General features: G+C 44.2%; 1 protein-coding gene across 1 annotated transcript in view; it reads left to right on the top strand.

Annotated features, from left to right (window-relative positions):
- Window positions 1–19,814, top strand: part of LOC146809835 (E3 ubiquitin-protein ligase TRIM11-like) — a 221,101-nt gene that overhangs the window by 30,665 nt on the left and 170,622 nt on the right. The window contains exons 2-3 of the mRNA XM_085614913.1: window positions 1,219–1,640; window positions 15,260–15,355. Of these exons, the coding sequence (XP_085471039.1) occupies window positions 1,227–1,640; window positions 15,260–15,355 (510 nt within the window). The 5' untranslated portion in view covers window positions 1,219–1,226. The remainder of the gene's footprint in view (window positions 1–1,218; window positions 1,641–15,259; window positions 15,356–19,814) is intronic.

The raw sequence follows: 19,814 nt of genomic DNA, 5'->3' as shown, positions 1-19,814 counted from the left end.
CAACACTCAACTGATCCTCCCGTTCACTGAGGACAACTCCAATGCCAAAATCAACTTCTGCAACGCCATGACCAACGTAGCCAAATGGATGAGAGACAACTGCCTCCAACTCAACTCCGACAAAACTGAAGTACTGATCTTCGGGAAGAACACCTCCACATGGGACAACAGCTGGTGGCCTGCAGAACTCGGACTTACACCTACGCCGACTGACCATGCAGACAACCTTAGTAACATCCTCGACAGCCAACTGACCATGAAGCAACAAGCCAACGCAGTCATTGCCTTCTGCTTCCACACACTTTGCATGCTCTGCAGAATCTTCAAATGTATCCCAACCAACGCCAGAAAGACCGTCAGCAAGGCCCTCGTCACCAACCGCCTCGACTATTGCAATGCCTTCTACATTGGCATCTCCTCAGAAGACTCCAGACCATACAGAATGCTGCAGCCAGACTCATCCTGGACTTCCCCAAATGACCCCACATCACCCCCATCTGAGAGAGCTCCACTGGCTCCCCATCCAGAAGAGATGGCAGTTTAAGAAACTCAGGCACGCCTATGAATCCCTCCATGACCTAGAACCGGCCTACATCAACCATTGACTGAACTTCCAACCACCTTCTAGACACCTGTGCTTCTCCTCACTCTCTCTCTCGCACCCCCCCCCCGCATCCGTTGCAGCGATGGTCGCTCCTTCTCCTACATCACTGCCAAGACCTAGAAGGACCTTTCCCTACAGCTCCATACAGCCCCCTTGCTGGCAGACTTCAGAAAGCAGCTCAAGACCTGGCAATTCAACAGAGACACAGTGCCCAGAAACCCCTAGGGGTGACGGTGTTGCACTTTACAAATGCTGATTGATTGATTGGTTGATTGAAGTAGATTGTCTTGAAAAGAGAGGAGTTCACCAGGAAGGTATTTGACAGTATTGGTGTGTGGCATGAGGAAGGTTAGTCTGAATGTCTGATTTCCTGGTTTCGTTGATGGTTAATTAAAAAAAGAAACTTATTTTGGCTGTTAGAGGAGGAGAGATCTCACTGAGTACAGCAAGTGGGTGCAACAAAGTTTGAATGCGATGTTGGCAGAGGTGGAGTCAACAGAGGCCGTATAACAGGGCCCAGATAGTTACCAATATAAAGCTATCAATAGCTTGTCATGAAATGTGCAGCATGAGGTAGCTAGAATAGTAAATCAATATCTCTCTTCTTCCCTTAGATGAAGTCATGAATGCACCGGATGAGTACCAGCTTCTCAAAACTGAAGCAACTTGTTTGATTTGCCTACAGTTTTTCACAGAACCAGTGATTACAGAATGTGGACACAACTTCTGCAAGGCTTGCATCACTGCTTGCTGGGACGTCTTACAAGGAGAGTACCCCTGCCCTCAGTGCCGGAAGATATTCCCAGAAATACAGTTACTTCCGAACCGACAGCTGAGCAATATTGCAGACATAGTCAAAGAGAGCAGCTTGAAAAGGAAGAGGAATGATGCAGTCAACCACTGCAACAAGCACAACGAAGAACTAAAGCTGTTCTGCCAAGAAGACATGCAGGCTATTTGTGAGTCATGCCACATGAGCGAGGAACATAAGTCTCACACTGCAGTTTCCATACAAAAAGCTGGTACAATGTACAAGGTATGTTTATGGTTCATTTAAAGATAGCATCCTCTTGCGTTAAATAGGACACGTAGAGGACAGAAAAACTTTGCCTGAGGGCCTTGGGTTCTTCAAATTACCAAAATCTTATCTGGAAAACTTTACTGGTTGCACACAAGCTTTTTGGTGACATATCAAAGGTTAAGCATCACAAACGGTGACATATGTCTTTGAAATCACCTGTGAGCATTCTTATTGATGTAAATGTCTCTTGAAATGAGTTTATTTCTTATGTGCAATCATTTATTAATTCATCTCAGGTATTTGGCAGTTTACCACAGTGCTATGTTCTTACTGGTTCCTACTGCTATATTATCTATCTTCTAGTAATTGAAAAAACTGGCATGGGTACATGGACATCTTTAATTGCAGGCTGATTTCCTCTTGCAAATGCTTATGTTCTGTCTTTCTAAGCTTCATATACAGCTCCATGCATAGTTTTTTCCATTGTTTTGTTTGCTCTGTTCTATTATTGAAGCTAGATTTCACTGGTGTAGCACAGTAGCTTGCCACTGGCTATGATGCAAAACATGCAGAATTCTCCTCTACCAGTCAACCACAAAAATCTCTGGGCCACCCCATCCGCTATCTAATCCCTGCCACTCCCCACATCTCTGAATATGCCTCCCTGGCACAGTTGTGACAGCAGAACCAATGGTGACATTACTCAGTATGAAAGAACTTAAATAGCACTTTACAATTTCGTTTGGAGAATCTTCCTGAAGAACATTTTATACAAATAATGGACAAAGATGAGTACTGAACCAATAGCATTGCTCACATGATGATAGCTCATAAAGACTACTTTATAGGGGCACACCTAAATTACCCCAGATGGATATTTGGTTTATGTTGGACTTGGCCCTTTTAGCAGGGTTATCCCCCAAGCTTTTTGCCTTCTTCCTCCTATTTTTTCTAACCTGCTTTTGTTGGCTTCAGGACTCTGGGCGCTTTACCACTGCTAATCAGTGCTAAAGTGCATATGCTCTCTGTGTATATTGTAATGGCGATTGGATTATCCATGACTGACATATTTGATTTACTGGTAAGTCCCTAGTAATGTGCCCTGGACCTGTATATCAAATGCTACTAGTGGGCCTGCAACACTGATCGTGCCACCTACGTGAGCAGCCCTGCAACCATGTCTCAGGCCTGCCACTGCAGTATTTGTGTGTGCAGTTTTGAACTGTCATGTCACCCTGGCAAGTTCACCCATTTGCCAGGCCTAAACCTTCCCTTGTTCTACATGTAAGGCACCCCTAAGGTAGGCCCAAGGTAGCCCCCTGGGCAGAGTGCAATATACGTGAAAGGTAGGACATGTATTGGTGTGTTTGACGTGTTCTGATAGTGAAATACTGCTCATTTCGTTTTTCACTGTTGCAAAGACTAACTCTCCTATAGGGTATCATTGGAGCTGCCTTTTAACAAGTGTAACTTTCAATTGGGAAAAGATTTACATTTGGAGTTTGGGTTCCCTGAACTCTGGATTTAAAAACACACATGTCTGTGAAAGTGGTTTTTAAATTCTGTTGTTAAAAATGCCACTTATAGAAAGTGTTGCATTACGAAAATAGGGTTGTCCAAGTGCAGACCTTCTTCTGAAAACTTTGCTAAAGTTCATCCATTTAAGCATGTTTGCGTGCAGCCCGTCTCATGGTCTGCCCAACCACCACGTGTAGATTAATTAGTCACAATTAGTAGTGTCCTGACACCCCTTGTTCCGGACGCACAGCTTGAATCAGTACAAACGATTCCGCAAAGTTATCCATATTCAATTGCGTTTTTATTCTTTATGTTCCACAGTCGTTTTTTTCTTCTTTTACTCACATTTCATTAGGTCACGTGAGAGACACAATATATCTTTACATCTAATGCAGCAGACATGCCTATCCATGCCTTTTTTCTGAAGCAAGATCAATATGTTTATCATCCTCTGTATTCAATATCATTCCCAATGCATTTCGGACTTTTGTTTTAGTCCTTCGTCAGGGGTTCACTACAATTTAAACAACACCAACATTAGATTGTATGTTCAACGATTAAAGCATTCAACGTTACGTGATTGGTAGAATGGAAGGGGTGGGATTTTCGTTTTGAGAGTTGAAAGGGAAGAGGTTAGAGGAAGTAGAGCACCATTTCATACAGAGAAGGAACTGAGTGTGGAGGAGTTTATCCCGATATAGGCTGAAGGTATGGAGTATTGTTAACGATTTTTTGATCTACGGGGACGGGTTAGCACTGCATAATGTTTGCACAAGTTTATAGAGTTTAAATTTAAGGTGGAATATGCAAGGTTGAAATAATTGGAATGCTCTTGCAAGCGTGTTTTAAAAGTGCAGCTGAGGGAAGTGTTTGGGAAGGCTTATAAACAGGAAGGGGGGTTAAATGACGTAAAAAATGAAAGACACGAAGTTTTATTAAACGGGTGAGGGTATAGAGGTGAGGATAAATCAGGGAAGGGTTATAGAGTTGGGTAGAAGCTTGTTTGGGCACTTTGTTTGTAACGTATAGTTACGCTGTTAGAGGGAAAACGTCGACTATGGCGATACCGTTTAAACTAGGTATGAACTGCAAGATGGACTGTTGATTGCATTGAATGCTTTAATCGTTGAACATACAATCTAATGTTGGTGTTGTTTAAATTGTAGTGAACCCCTGACGAAGGACTAAAACACAAGTCCGAAATGCATTGGGAATGAGATTGAATACAGAGGATGATAAATATATTGATCTTGCTTCAGAAAAAAGGCTTGGATAGGCATGTCTGCTGCATTAGATGTAAAGATATATTGTGTCTCTCACGTGAAATGTGAGTAAAAGAAGAAAAAAAGCGACTGTGGAACATAAAGAATAAAAACGCAATTGAATATGGATAACTTTGCGGAATCGTTTGTACTTATTTAAGCTGTGCGTCCGGAACAAGGGGTGTCATTACACTCCTAATTGTGACTACTTATAGAAAGTGGGCATTTTCTTGCTTTACCATCCTGTGCCTCTGCCTGCCTGCCTATGGAATCCGCATCTGGTTTAGACTGACAGTGGGGTATTTATGCATTCATTCTAGACAGTCACACAAAGGGAGCTGAGGTGTGCCCTGCATATCCCGATTGCTCATCACTAGGCTGAAGGAACTTCCTGAGCTAGAGAGGTGGGAGGAGTTGTCACTGACACCTGACTAGGGCTGTGCCTGTCCTCTCACAATGCTGTCTCCACCCACCAATACGCTTTTGGCAAGACTATCCGAGTTTGTGCACAACATGCAGTCCACACCTTATCTGTTATGGAAGACCAAGTAGTTCTAATGACATAAAAACATTTGACTTTCCTTATTTTGGACACAATTATTTCAGAAAACCTTCTTAAATATGATTTAGTTGAACCAAATATATCCCATAACATGTGTATTTGTAAAGTGCACGTTCACCCCAACGAGGTCTCTTGGCGCTGAATAACATTTGTTTATTGTTACCCAACTCAATAGTACTCATTTTATCGACCTCAGATGGATGAAAGTTTGAGTGGACCCGCCGCAATTTGAACCAGTGACCATGAGGTCCAACACAGGCCCTTGCAGTGGATGCATTAATCCACTGAGCGACCAGACCCCGCTTCTGTTAATGTATGTACTGTTGTGAACATACTGTATATTATGTGCTACATCAGGGATTCAAAGAAGAGTTATGTGGCAGTTGCCATTGCATGCTATCTCACTACCATGGCCAGGGTAATTAATGTAAGTGGGATATCCTGATTCCATTCCTTTCTTTTATAAATCTCACTTATATCAGGTTCTTTAGTTTATTAACACAAATGAGAAATACAAGTCATAGAATGTATTGTTTTGTAAGACCAGTATTGGCAACATGGTGCCATGTAGTGAAGTGATCTGATAATCCCTCACTGACACTGTGTAGGAGAGTAGGATCTGCACTTATGTTGCCCCCACTTTTTTCTGATGTATACACTGGTTTCTGGCTATAGTCAGGCTGGGCCCCTGGTAATCAGGGCCCCAGTCTCTCTGTTCTCTCTAAACGACTTGGTGTGCATATTAGATGCACTAGTGATTGGATACTGTGGTACCTTATGAGCCCCTAGTATATGATACCTTAGGTGCCTAGGGCATAGGCACTTCACAGGCCTACTAGGGGTTGCAGCATGTATTATGCCACCCCTGGGAAGCAGACTCAATCTGACACCACAGGCCTGCTACTGCAGCCTGGGTGAGGTAGTGTTAGCACTCCTCACTGAGGTATAGGTTTCTATATCTCACCATACACACACATATAAACCTATCAGCCACCCCTATGGCAGGTCCTATCAATCCTGAGGGCAGGGTGCTTGGGTTACAATGTGAGGGGATGCCTCTGCATGAGCAGGGCCCCTCTGCAGCTGGCAGAGTCTATTCTCTGTGGCTGTTTGTGGATGCGGTTAAACCATATACTCTTAAGTGCATTATAATGCTAACTTTGGAATGACTGCATCAAAACATGTCGTGTTTGGTGTCAAACAACTTGGAATCATACCCCCACATCAGTCCATGATGTGGGAGCATGATCCCACCCGTCTAGAGGGGACGACATGTGTCTACTGTGATAACACAGTAGAAATCTGAAAGAGCCCTGGCATCACAAAATGGATGCCACCAGCACAGACACTGGGCTGCCCTCCTGCTGCTGACTGAAACTCGCAGTGGAGGAGGCCCAACAATAGGCATCCTGTCACAGGGAGGTGTCACTCCCTTCCAGACAGGATTTAGTGTATTGGGGCTGGGTGGGTGCACTTCGAGAGTGATTTGAAGTCCTGCACTGGGGGAACAGTAGGCTCCTCTTTGCATATGCCAGCTCAAACCGGTTCAGGGGCTACCTGTCTCTGCTCTGGCGCAAAACTGGACAAAGGGAAGTGGGTGTAACCACCCCCTACCCTGACCCTCCCAGACGAGTGGTCCTAGAGCTAGTCCCTCCCCTATCTTCAGTATAAGATAGCAAACCTTGCCATTGCAAAACAGATAACCCTGAATGACGCTCTACAAAGAAGAATCCTGGCCCTTCGATGTTCCACTACCTTTGGAAGACAGAAGAATCTCCCTTGGAGTCAAGGAGTGACTCCCCTGCTTGGCAGGCACCAGAAACTCTAATCAGTGGTCGCAATTTTTCCGGCTCCTGCCAGAGTCCGAAGTCCCTGCAGCTCCAAAAGTAGATTTCCTGACTTTTCGATGGCCATTGTGAGTCCCCAGCAGAGCTGAGGCGAGTGGACCCCATGAGTGATGAGGAACAGCAATACCCGGGTACCATGCACTATTGTCAATTGCAACCATTTCACGACGTTCTACGAACTTTTGCTTTGGACCACTTGTGGCCCAAGCCTCCAGCAGGTTTTGCAGCAAAAATCAGAGGCCTACCCCATCCCGAATGACCGTGGGCTCCTGTGAAGCATTTCCTCAAGAGGCGTCTTCGCGATCCCTTGCCCGTTGGCTTGTGGGTCCCCCGAAGACTTTCTTTTCTACTCAAAGGGCTCCCCTAGTTGCTCCAGGCCTGCCCCCACTCACCTTTGCTGGGTGAGTCCCTCAGACCTTGCTGGTCTGCACCATCGACTTTCTTCACTCTACACAAGACTTGCTGTTGCCAAGGCGTGTTGGCTCCAATCCGGTTGCCGACACCGCAGTCAGCTGCAGACATTGTGGTACACTCCGAATCAAGCTGCTGGTCATCGTCGATCCTTCCTGGACCTCGTGAGCGAAGAGTCAAAATACCCTTGATCACCTGAAATCACCCGACATCCGTGGGCATCCATCTTCCTGGCCCCGGGTCACTGGCAAGTGACTGTGAACACTGTCCCTTCAATTTTCAGGTCATCTGCCTCTCGAATCCACCCTTGGATTCCACCGGACACTTCTTCAGTCGCCGAAAGCAGCAAGTCTTCTTTGGTCTCCATAGAAAACAGCGACGCGACCCGACACCAAAAGACACCTATGCACCCGGCTTCCCTGGGTGAGGTAACTCGTGCACTCCGGTGCCCTAGTGTGTGTTGGCCCTCAAATTACTTACCTTGTAAGTGGCTTGCTTGTAGACTTCCTCAAAGTACCCTAAAAATTTAAAAACCAAACCGCGACTTGCTACATTATAATCAATAGGGAACCCGCGGCTGTGTTCACACACTGCATGCGTCTCCCGTGGGTCTGTTACTTACCTGCTTTCACTGCAGTAGTGAAGTCCCAGTGATTCTACAGGCCCTAGGCCTTGTCATTTTGCAAGTCGACTTTCCTAACCCTCTTTTTTTGTATATGGTCTGGTACGCCCCTAGGGCCCCAGACATATTTGTGCTTAACTTATTGTGAAACATTGATATTTGAATGTGTTCCTGGCTTCTAATCTCATAAAGAGATTAGTAGAGTGTGTCTAGAAATAAATACATATATATTTGATATATATACCTGTGTGGTGTCCTTTCATTTGGTAATTCAAGAGATTATAAGGTAAAACAAGCTGATTTACATTCCTCTGAGACTTAGCCTGAAGGCTGCTCTCCACAGCTACCACTAGGATAGCTTTCTTTAAGAGGTTGTCTTAAACCTATCTACCATAAGAGTCGAATTGGACTGGTGCAAGGTGGCCACTATAACTAGTGACCAGCATATGCCAGGCCAACTTCTCACACACTGATTAGAGTCAAAGGAGTTACCCTATGTCCCTCAGGACTTGGGTATTGTTGATATAGTCTACAATGTGTTCTGTTGGGTGAAGAAAGATTGATTCGACATCCTGACAATTAAATGACAAACATCACTTCTTATTCAGTCAAAATACAGATCTGGACACACCACAAAAATACTTCAAATCATCATATGTATATTTAATTTAGTAAGTAAGGATGTCGTACATAACACGAACACACAACAAACGTTATCAGTGACTGATGTGACATATAGTGCAATACACTATTGGGTCAATGAAAGGCAGACGAACATTACATCAATACATATATAAAATAAATCTGAAAAATCTCCGTCCAAGTTAAGAGTTAAAAAAATAACCTGCTGTGAAATTAAAGGTTACAGTAATTTAGGACATAAGCAAATTATACGTCGACGTTTCGACCTTGGTGGCTGTGATAATGAAAAGGCATCATGTAGGGTCTTCCTCAGGACAAGAACAAACACGCGGAGACAGCCAAGTCATAATCAATAAGACTTAAAGTACTCCTCCTTTCCAACGTGACATCCAATCTCTATCAAATGGTAACAAATCGATAAATGAGGTATGGCTTACAACTCCTTTCAAAATTCCAGATGGGGGCAAAGATGAATGATTCAGTCTTTTGCAGGGCGGAAAACAAGAATCCTCAGCATGAATCTGTTTGGCATTCTACACTGAATGCAAATCCAAGCCGGCTTGTATTTGTATTGGCACCAATGACGATTTACCAGGTGCCATAAATAGCACCTTTACTCGTAATCAGGTCCCAAATTATCATAGTATGTATGTATAATTACCATGTATACTAATTTTCTGTTTCATGCATAATGATAGCTTGTGCTAAGTAGAGCCTAGGGTAACAAAAAAAATGCAAAATAAAATAAATTATAAGGCAGCCTATGATTGTTGCCACCTAATTTATCGAAGGGCATACAGGAGAGGTAAAAACCAGATTTCTCATTTATATCATCTATTAGCCTTGATTTTCCTGCTTAAAAATGAAATAACATTCCACTCAAAATTCTTCAAATACGAGATCACTGTGGTTCAAAAGACTACTGATAAACTATTTGCTGAGATAAGACCGTTGAGACCTTCAGGTGAGAAAGCGCTCTCTAAACATAATTAACATAATATTGTATGCATGGCATGACATAGCCTAGTAATTACAAAGTAAGAATGAAAACAAGAACAGGCAACGCTCCCTCTCTGCAATCTTTTGAAGCTTCATCTGACACTAAGATTGTGTGTGATGCAAGTGGTAAAGGTTTAGGTGCCTTACTAATTCAGACTAGGGATGGAAAAGAAAATCTTATTGCTTGTATATCAAGAACGCTCAGGGATGCAGAATGCAATTATTCTGTAATTGAACGTGAGTCATTGGCTGTGTTTTGGTCCATAATGAGGTTTAAATAATTTCTCTGGGGTATCAAATTTGATGTGCAAACTGATCACAAACCCTTAGTGGAGATATTTGCAAAAAAGGGTCTTGATTCTATTTAGTCATGCATTCATAGATGGGTAGTGGGATTACAAGATTTTTCTTTCACCGTCCAGTATGTACCTGGTGCAAGCAATTTTTCAGCTGATTGTTTATCCAGGCTGGTTGATTTGGATGTGATTTTGATCAAGAAGAGGGTGTGACTGTAAGTGAAGTGACCAAAGGATCCATTTGTGAAGAAGATTGGTTAGACGATCTTGGGAAGGATGCCACTTTGTGCAAAATAAGAGATATAGTTGCTTCAGGTATGAGGGATAAATCTAAGTTCAAGGAATTTACAGGATGTTGGGAGAAGGTGTTAAATGAGATTGCAGTTGACAGAGGGTTTCTGTTGAGAGGCACGAGATTAATTCCTCCAGAATATTTGAGAGGTAAAATTTTACGTATGGCACATGAAGGGCACATGGGCATAGTAAAGACGAAAGGGAGACTGAGGAGAGATTTTTGGTGGCCAGCGCTTGATCATGATGTTGAAAGCTTGATTAGAGACTTGTGGAGTGTACAGTTTCAGACAAAGGGCTCAAGACTAATCAACTACCCATGGTTTGCAGAACTCTACCCAAATATCCTTGGGAAGAAGTTGCGATGGATATTCTTGGTCCAATAAGAGGTGAACATGCCACACCTTATGTCATTGTGCTCATGGATCTGTATTCTAGGTGGGCTGAGGTGTCATGTGTACAGGACATTTGTTCTTCAGTGATTATCAAATTCATGGAAGGTGTGTTTAAGAGAGAGAGCTTTCCCAGGTATCTGCTTATAGATAATGGTGTGCAATTCTGTTCTCGTGAGACAGAATCGTTTTTGCAGAGATTTGGCATTGATCACAAAAATTCAGCGTTGTATTATCCTGAGACTAATGGTGCTATTGAGAGAATTATCAAAACTTTAAAGGAAGGCTTCCAATTAGCAAGGGCGAATGGATTAGATTGGAAAAAAAGAGTTGTCCAATAGACTTATGGGCTATAAATTCTCTCCTCATGGTTCTACCGGGAATATTCCCTTTGAATTATTTAAAGGAAGATCAGCATCTACTCTTGTGTGTGCTGGATGGATGAAGTGGAGAAAAGGTTGTGCGGCTAATTCTCCTGGTTTGTGAAGAGAGAAAGAAATAGCTTCTCAGCACAAAAGAAAAGAAGAATTTGATTTTCATAAGTGTGTGAGAGATTTGGAGGTCAATGTGGGTGATTTTGTCAAAATAAAAGCTCCTAAAGCAGACTTCTTCAATCTGTGGGGCGCGCCCCCCTGGGGGGCACGACACCATCCTAGGGGGGGCGCGCACTTCACTCTAATTTTACCTTTGTTCCCTGAGTCGCAAAGCCTTTTTAGAGAACTCCGGTGAGGGGGGAGGGAGGGGAGATCGACGGGGTACGAAGTGCCCATGCTTTTGTTATGTTAACCGTCTCAGGAGGGGGTTAATTCATAGAGCTGAAATGCTTCAGCTGCAGTGAGGCGGTAGGATGTCTCCTCTACTAAAACCGAAGGTAAACGAACAGACCTTCTTATTCGATATTACAGTAGAGGAGACTCCTAGCCTTGCACTGCAGCTGAAATGCCTGTCTGTTGGTTTGCTTTCAGTTTAAGCAGTGGAGACATCCTGCCTCTCACTGCAGCTGAAGCATTTCAGCTCTATGAATTAACCGCCTCCTGGGAGGGTTAGTTCTTCCCAGAAAGGAGACAAAGTTTATTTTAAAACTACACAGGCAGGCATGCAAAATGCCAGCCAGCCATGTGTTCTTTTAAACAGACTGCAAATTGCTTGTCTGTAAATAAAGAAGCATGTTCCTTTTTATTATCAGCCATAGATTATTCAGGCAGCCCTAGAACACAAGTAAAAGTTATTTCTATTTATATTTGCTGTTCAAAGTATGCATGGACAAGTACTGACAATACAGCTTTAGGTGACTGCTTATTTTTGCACCGCCTGGGACATCAAAATAATGAGCTGGCAACCCTAATCACAAGACTGGGAGTTTGTTGCAGGATCACCACATTATTTATTTCCTCCACTCTGATCCCTGGTTACTGCCATATTAGCAATAGTTTAACACTTTTGAAACCATAAGCTGCCGTCAATAACATTCTGAGTTACTTCAAATGTCGGTGAATGCACCTTGCATTCAGACAACTCGCTCCTCATTCTCGCCCTTCACTTTCACGCTCATCCTGCACTCACACTGATCCCCATGCACTCACTTCATTCTCCCACTTACCCTGTACTCACAGTGATCACTCTGCACTCACAATTCACTTGCACTGTTCACCCTGTACCTCACCCTGCAATCACACGAGCACACTACTCAACCTGCACTCAAGTGACACTTCACTCACCTGTCCCCCTCACTGCTCAATCCGCAATCTCACTCAAATAAGCCCACCACTCGTCACATTCATTCGTCCCACTCTGCACTTATATCTGCACCCAAATTCATATGGTCACCTCGCTCACCCCGCAGTCACTCCTCTTACCCTACTCGCAAACTGTTGCGTGGCTCCCCGTGCACTCACATGAGCACTCCTGCCACCCACACAGCGCAGAGGGTTAATGTGCCTGCTTCATAGAATGTGTACCATGCAGATCACAGAACTGAGTGTGAGTAAACAATGAGTAGCGCTATAACAAAATGAAGAGAGATGAGGTGCATCTTTGATGAGTGGTAGTGAGGGAATTCATGGAGAAGGAGGAAATGTGGGAGGGGGCACCAATAAAGACTGTTGCACTGTGTGCAACAAGTGCTTGGGCCAGCCCTGGCTGGGAGTGTTAGCCCCCACCCGAAGTTCGGGTCTAGTTGCGCCCCTGTACACGAGTATGGGCATGTCGTGCCCCCTCAAGATTTTCGTCCTAAACTACAAAAGGACACATTTACATGCACTGCAATCCCGCTATCCAGGGGGCAAATTCTTGTAAATACCGTTTTGTTTTATTTCTTTTTAATGTGATTGATGTAAGGAGTCTATTACTATTTGCAGAGAAATCTTTGTTTCTAGCAACAACCATAAAAAAGTTTATTTTAGATCCAAGCGGTCCTCACATATGAGAAATTGAAGGATGTCACAGATATTATTCGCTGTGAAATTAGTGGGCTGCTGCTTTGTTACAACAGTGAAAACACACATCACTATCTATGAATATTAGATGTAAACACTTTTAGAATTTCAATAATAGTGCCTGTGCACCGTTAGTAGCCTGGCTAAAGAGGGTAAGGCAGAGCTGAAAGTAAACCATTTAGACTCAAAGCTGTACTGAACAGGGGCCCCCAAAATAGTTTTGGCCCAGGGCACCCAAAATCCATGTCCATGCCACCACAAAGTTTGTCAGACAACATTGCTCTGAAGTAAAATAGACATCATTCATTTATTATTAGTTCTATTTTTTTAAAACATAAGCCCGACGTGTCCTTAATCCCAAATGATTCAGGCAAGCAATTTATCGTACTACTTAGGAATTCTCAATTAGGTGTTCGTTGAACGCCCTCTCTGTGGACTTTCAACTTTGTCTTCGGGTTCATAACAGGTTGGTGGGCAATTATCCCATTATAATGCTGCCTAAAACGTTTGTTAATGATTTCTAGAGAAGATTTGTTTCTCGTGTACCAGCTCTGAGCTAGGGAGTGCTCGAAAAATCTGACAACACTGTCTCCCTTACAGTCCCTGTCTTGGCTGAAAATGTCTGCAGAATATTCATCTTTGAGAGAAAATGCTATCAAAACTCTCTTGCATTTCAGCTCGTCCTATTTATGTGAGATTGGGTTCTCAGCACTTGCGGTATTAAAGACTAGGGGGCAGAATTACAAGCGCCCTGCGCCACCAGTATGTCACTTTTCGTGACGTACTGGTGGCGCAGGGGGCTCCTCCATATTTACAAGGACGGGAAAAGCCACCCTGCGTGACTTTTCCTCTCCTTGTAAATACGGCCCCTTCACACGCAGCACTTTGTGTTGAAGGGTTGTTCCATGGGTATTGCTGTGGGTGTTCCCACGCAACACCCATGGAACAAGACACATCTCCAGATTTACGAGGAATCGTAAATCTGGAAATTCGTCTGAATGCTACGCCACCATAGAGGTGGCTTAGCGAGCCGCAACGAGGAGAAATGTTTTCATTTCTCCTCGTTTTTCCCTCTTTCAATGCATGCTGCATTCTACAGCATGCATTGAAAGAGGGAAATGCCTGTAGTGATTGTTTATGTGCAGGAAGGTGCCCCTTACTGCACAAAACCAATCTCCCCATGACACAGGCATCCTTGCACCATGGTGCAAGGATGCCTACCCTAGTGCATGGCTGCAGTTTGTGCGCCAGCGCAAGGGGAAGCACAGAGATGCGACATATTCTTGTAAATATGTCGCATCCCTGTGCTTCGGAAGTGCCTTGTAGATCTGCCCCTGGATGTGGAGCAAAACCTGAGGATGGCAGTAGCAAAAATCCATCCACAGATTGACAGTCTGTGGCGAAAAACAGGCACACCCGTCACATCTATGTTGGTGGTGTTATCAATAAATGTCATGTGTAAAACAAAGCATCCTAGTAAAAACAATTTGCGCATATTTTATCTAGGAAACGGTGGTTTGAGCTGTGTAATAATCTGTCATTTCAGCACACCCACTCACAAACCTGCACTTTACTAAACACTCTAATTGTGTTGAACATTATTTGCTGGATATGGCCCAGGATATGCGCGTGGTGGTCGATTATGTAATGTACCAGATGCCAGAAATTTCTGTCAGGTGTTGGGGGGGCCCAACAGCTAAAAAAATCGAGCTGGGGGGGCTCAACCTACAAAGGTTTGAAGACCTCTGTCCTAAAGGGTGTGCAGAGTGGTCCAAGTTCACCAAAGAACTTCAAGATATCAAATGTTTTAAAAATGCTGTTAAGACTCATGATGGTCGCATATGGAACAAGAGCCGAGTTACTATCACACGTAAAATATCTAATCCCATTGACCACTCACTGTCGAGACCACTACCAGCAGTAAGTGGATCTTGTATTCCAGGTTTGCATGGTTGTTATAAAAGTGTTCCTCCAATACACAGGCAGAGTGTCAGAGTTATCAGAAAAGCTGCTTACCTCAAAGACTTTGTAGCATGAGGCATTGCCTCTTTTTTAATAGTTTTTTTTACTGTTTGTCATTTTCTTATCATACATTTTACTATATAAAGTTTTGCTATGCATTTTCTTGTATGGTATGGAGAAGTGTGACGTGTCACCTCATTTGCTAATGAGGGCACTGTTAGAATCCTGAGAGGACTCTCATGTGAGAGGATTCTGAACTCTGGCAGTTGCTGCGCCACTGCAGTTGGATGAGGTGTATTGATTAATAAACACCACTTACCTGCTCTACGTCTTGTCTCTTCTTGAAGCGACAGTACACCATGCTGATTGTTTTATGCTTTTATGTTTCACTGTAGAATATTCTCCAGAAGAACATGGAAGCAACAAAAACAGACTTGGACATTTTGGCTAAAATTAACAACAAGGACACTACAAATGCACTGGATCTGGAGGTAAATTTAACATGAACTTTGTGTGAAAGTTATCAACCTCTTGCTAACTTGCTTCCAGTATAAATATTGTGTGCACAAATACCCTGACAAAAATAACATTTGCTCTTGATTTCAGATGTGCTTTGCACCCAATTTATATGTGTTAAATATGAGAATTAACATGTGCGTACCTACTCACCTATTTTTCCTTTTTTCCACACGCACGTCATGGCCTTTGCCCTTTGCATCCCCTGTCCCACACTTGAGTTCCCTGCACACTGAGTGAGTGGGGGTCTTCCTGTGCACCTTGAGCACTTGTGCTGAAACTTACACTTCTCCCAATTGCAGAAACCCATATTGTTTGTGCAGCATGCCCCACCTGTCCTGTCCCTACCCACTTATCCCACCCCACCAAGGGTGTGCTTGAAAGTGTCAGTAAGCCACCTGTGAACAGCTAGCTATAATCACAGATGGGGCTGGTCTGGTCGGTTCCTTGGCTTGCAGCCATAGGTCTTTGTCAAGTTCCCCCCAATCCCCTTCTGCATCCTGTGCGACCCTTGCTCTAAACTCTTATCCGTTCCTTACCGAGGCATTACCCGCAAAGCTAATTTGGGCCTTTCTAATGATATTAATTTATTATGAGACGGCAATACATCACTCCTGTTAGTTTTCGCAGTAGACACTCGCATAAATAAAAAAAACGCCTGTCCAATTTTTTTATTGTTATTGCCAATTGTGCCTTTTAGTAAATGCATATTCTTCTTCCTTAGATCCCTCTTTTGCCCTTACTTCCCTGTGTCACAGCTTAAATACTTCTCGGCGTATTCCCCTTGCCAAATGTGCTCTTCGGTAGACCCCATTAAATAGGCTTTGTGATCCCTATGTACGGAAGCTCATTCACCTTCACTTTGCTGTCTTTCTCATCCTACTCCCCTTCTCCACCTTTTTCTGCTTCCTACACCTCCTTGCTATCTTTATTGTCCATCTCTCATTCATACCCTTATCCCCTTCTTTATCCAGCATTTCGCTTACCTCCTCATGCCTGTCAACATCACTTGCTTTCCTTTGCCCTGGCCTTTAGCTTTGTCCTCTCTACTATCCCTGTAACTCTAACCTGTGACCTGTTGTTACCTCACTCATAGACCCTTGTGCATTACAAAGGTCCCTTTCTGCAGACTCATCTGTGATTCTGTCATTGAAACATCCCAACCCTACACCCTTTGAAACTATCAACGGCCATTCGCTGCTTAACCCCTGCTTACCACTTGGCCACCGATTTTCTTGTCTTCATCTCCAGCAAGCACTCACCAGTCCACTCCTGCAAGACACCAATCTCCACCTTTTTTTCCCTTTCCTTTTCTTGCCCTTTCGGCGCAATTCATGTCACTTCGAGCACCACTCTGAGGCCTCCTCTTCCCCTGTATCCTGCTCCACTGTCTCCCCTTCCTCAATCTCATCGTCGTCATAATCCAAGTCCAATTGCTCTCCCGTGTCAACACGCCTTCCCTGAAGACCACTAGGTCCTGGTCTTTCCTTATTCATCATGCCAGCACGCCACAATTCACATTCTGGGAATCACTTTTTTCCTACCAAGGAGGCCTCACCAAACCTTTCCCTATCTGTTGCTGAGGAAGCGTCACTAGAAAGTTCCTAGTCTGCTGCACCACTGCCTAGGGATGCCACAAGGCCAATAGCTGTGGACCATACCGTCTTTTCCCCTAGGGGTCTCTGAGCCACAAAAGGTTCTCCCAAGTCCTTGTCTTCATTGGATCCAGTAGCTGTACCTGAAAACCAGCCCGACGTGCTAGGGTCTATCCTCCTACTCAAGTTAAAACCCCCTCCCAATGCTACCTTTCCTAGCTGTAACACCCACTGTACCAGGCTCATGCATTACTGACCCCCAAAATGCCCCATACTAGACAGTGCACCTCTTTCTCCCCCTTCCTTCCATAAACATTTAGAGGTTTAACCAGCCTTCCTGTTCCACTCCATGTTGCCCTCAACCCTTCACTGTCCTGTCCGCCATTGGGCACTCCTCCTCACCATCATGCCATTCTAACATGGTATCCACAATGGCAGAGGCTTTCCCTACCCCTGGGCCTTCCTATGTGCACTTACGCCCTGGCCCTCTCATCATTCTGGCTTGGGTCTGCCCCCTTGCCTCTGAACCCGCAGACACTGAGTGTAAGACCAAAGGATACCATACCTTGCTGTGCGTCACCTCCTGGTGCAGGTCTGCCTCCGCAAAAACGCTTTCCCCAACAGTCACTCTACTGGCATTGCCCTCTCCTTTTATGTGGCCATGTGGTATCACAGGACCTACACACGGCACAGCTTGTAATATCAACCCTTCCAACATCCTGAACACATCGAGAATGCACTCGCTGAGGGCCCCGCATAACCATAACCCCATGGCACCTTCTCCACCCTCCCCTGTACCCCATTTTGTGCATGGTGGCAAACAGGCAAGGACCGGTGCCAGCAAGCCATCAGCTACGAGGCATGACGGTCTGTCCCGGACCCTGCTTGCTGTCATACCTGGTGCAATTATATCTTCTCGCTGGGTCTCTCTTAAGCAGTGAAGCTCCTCCTGTACCAAAACCTGTTCTGCCATCATAGGACAAAACTCCCTTGGGCCCCACAGACACTAAAGCCAACAATGCTGAACCTGCATATAACCAACCACTGTGTCCCCTTTACTAAATAGAGGTTGGTGGCCCGAAAACAGCCAACGTCATATCCCCTGCCCGCCACAACCCACCCTTGTGACCAATCATAAACTGCAGTCATGTAGAGTGCACCACTTGCACAAATCGCCCAGGGGATACCGCTCCAGTTCGGCTGCCTCCCAGCCCTCTATAATGCCGGGCACCTGCTTTGTCAAACTAATCTGCTCTGCTCCCTTTATGATGAATGAAGATATCATGCTGCTTGATCTTCTGTGATATGCGGGAGTGTAGCTTTGACAGTGTGACCCAAGGAGTGCAGATCTGAGATTACCCAGCAAACCTAGCAAATACCCAGCTTAAAAAGCACACAGAACAAGTTGAGGACTGGGGAGAGAATAAGCTTTTTTGAAAGGATAGAGGTTTCAAGGGGATGATGAGGTGGACACTATCTTGAAATTAACCATTTTTTATTCTCTTCATTTCTATTCAAATTTTGCTGTAGCTGCGTGTTGTGCAAAAACACTTTGAGAAAATGTGTTAGTAAACATATCAATATGTTTAGTGTATGCCTTAGAAAGGACTGTCACCTACAAAGTTACCTGCCCCCATGTCAGTGATACAGATCAGGATGCAGAGTGCTTCCTCTGTAGAATTGTAAATCAAAGGTTCAGTTACTATATTTATGGCACAAGTTAGTAAGAAGGAGAGAGACAGAGAGAGAAAGAGAGAGAGAGTGTGTGGGTGTGTATGGGTGTGCGCACACTTGTTTGTATTTTGGTATGAAAGTCATTTTACAAGCAAAGACTCTATTACATCTTCAGAAACCACGATGAAAACGGACAATAATTTTTACACCTAGCACCATTGATGTGGGTCTCCCCTACATTTTTTGCTTTTGCCTCCTGTATTTTTGCTCTGTGTTGGACTCCGTTTTTGCTGGTCTAGATGCTTTGGGAACTTTGCCACGCTGTTCAGTGCCAAAGTGCAAATGCTCCGTTTGTAAATTGTTGTTATGGATTAGTGATCCCATGATTGGCATTTTTGATTTACTTGTCAGACCCTAGTACAGTGCACTGTGGGTGCCCAGGGCCTGTAAATCAAATGCTTCTAGTGGGCTGCAGCACTGATTGTGCCACCCACAGAAGCAGTCAAATATAGCTCTGGCCTGCCATTGCAGAGCCTGTGTGCAGTCTAGTACTGCCATTTCAAATGTTTGGCAAGCAGTCTCTAAACCTTCCCTTTTGCACATATTAACCACCCTTAAGGTAGGCCCAAGGTACCCCTGTGGGCAGGGTGCAGTGTATGTAAAAGGTAGGACATGCCCTAGTGTGTGTGGCATGTCCTGATAGTGAATTCCTGCCAATTTCGTGTTTTACTATTGCAAGGCTACCTGTTCCCAGAGGACAGAATGGGGAGTTTGTTTATAACATCTTATAAATATATCTGGCCCTGGGAACAAGGTAGTATGCCTGAACTCAGAATGGTAAAATGCATCTTTTAGTGAGAGTGATTTTTAACATTCTGTGTTTGAAAATGCCACTTTTAGAAAGTAGGTATTTTCTTGCCTAACCATCCAGTGTGCCTCTGCTAGGTTTGTGTATTGGATGTCTGGCGATGACAGGGGCTGGAGAGGGGCAGTGAAAACACAGTACATAAAGCTAAGGAATCGTACAGGCCGTCCTGTGAAGAGTTGAAATGTGAACCAGGTAATGACACTAGCAAGTACCTCACTGAGTAGTTGTGGGAACCCGGCGGTTTATTACTAATTTTCAAGTTTCATTCTGAGGTTTTCCCATCTTCAAGTTAAAATC

This window comes from Triturus cristatus, chromosome 7 (assembly GCF_964204655.1).
Source record: "Triturus cristatus chromosome 7, aTriCri1.1, whole genome shotgun sequence".
Classification (NCBI taxonomy): Eukaryota; Metazoa; Chordata; class Amphibia; order Caudata; family Salamandridae; genus Triturus; species Triturus cristatus.
Note: the sequence above shows the minus strand (reverse complement) of the source record. Positions and strands in the feature narration are given on the sequence as shown.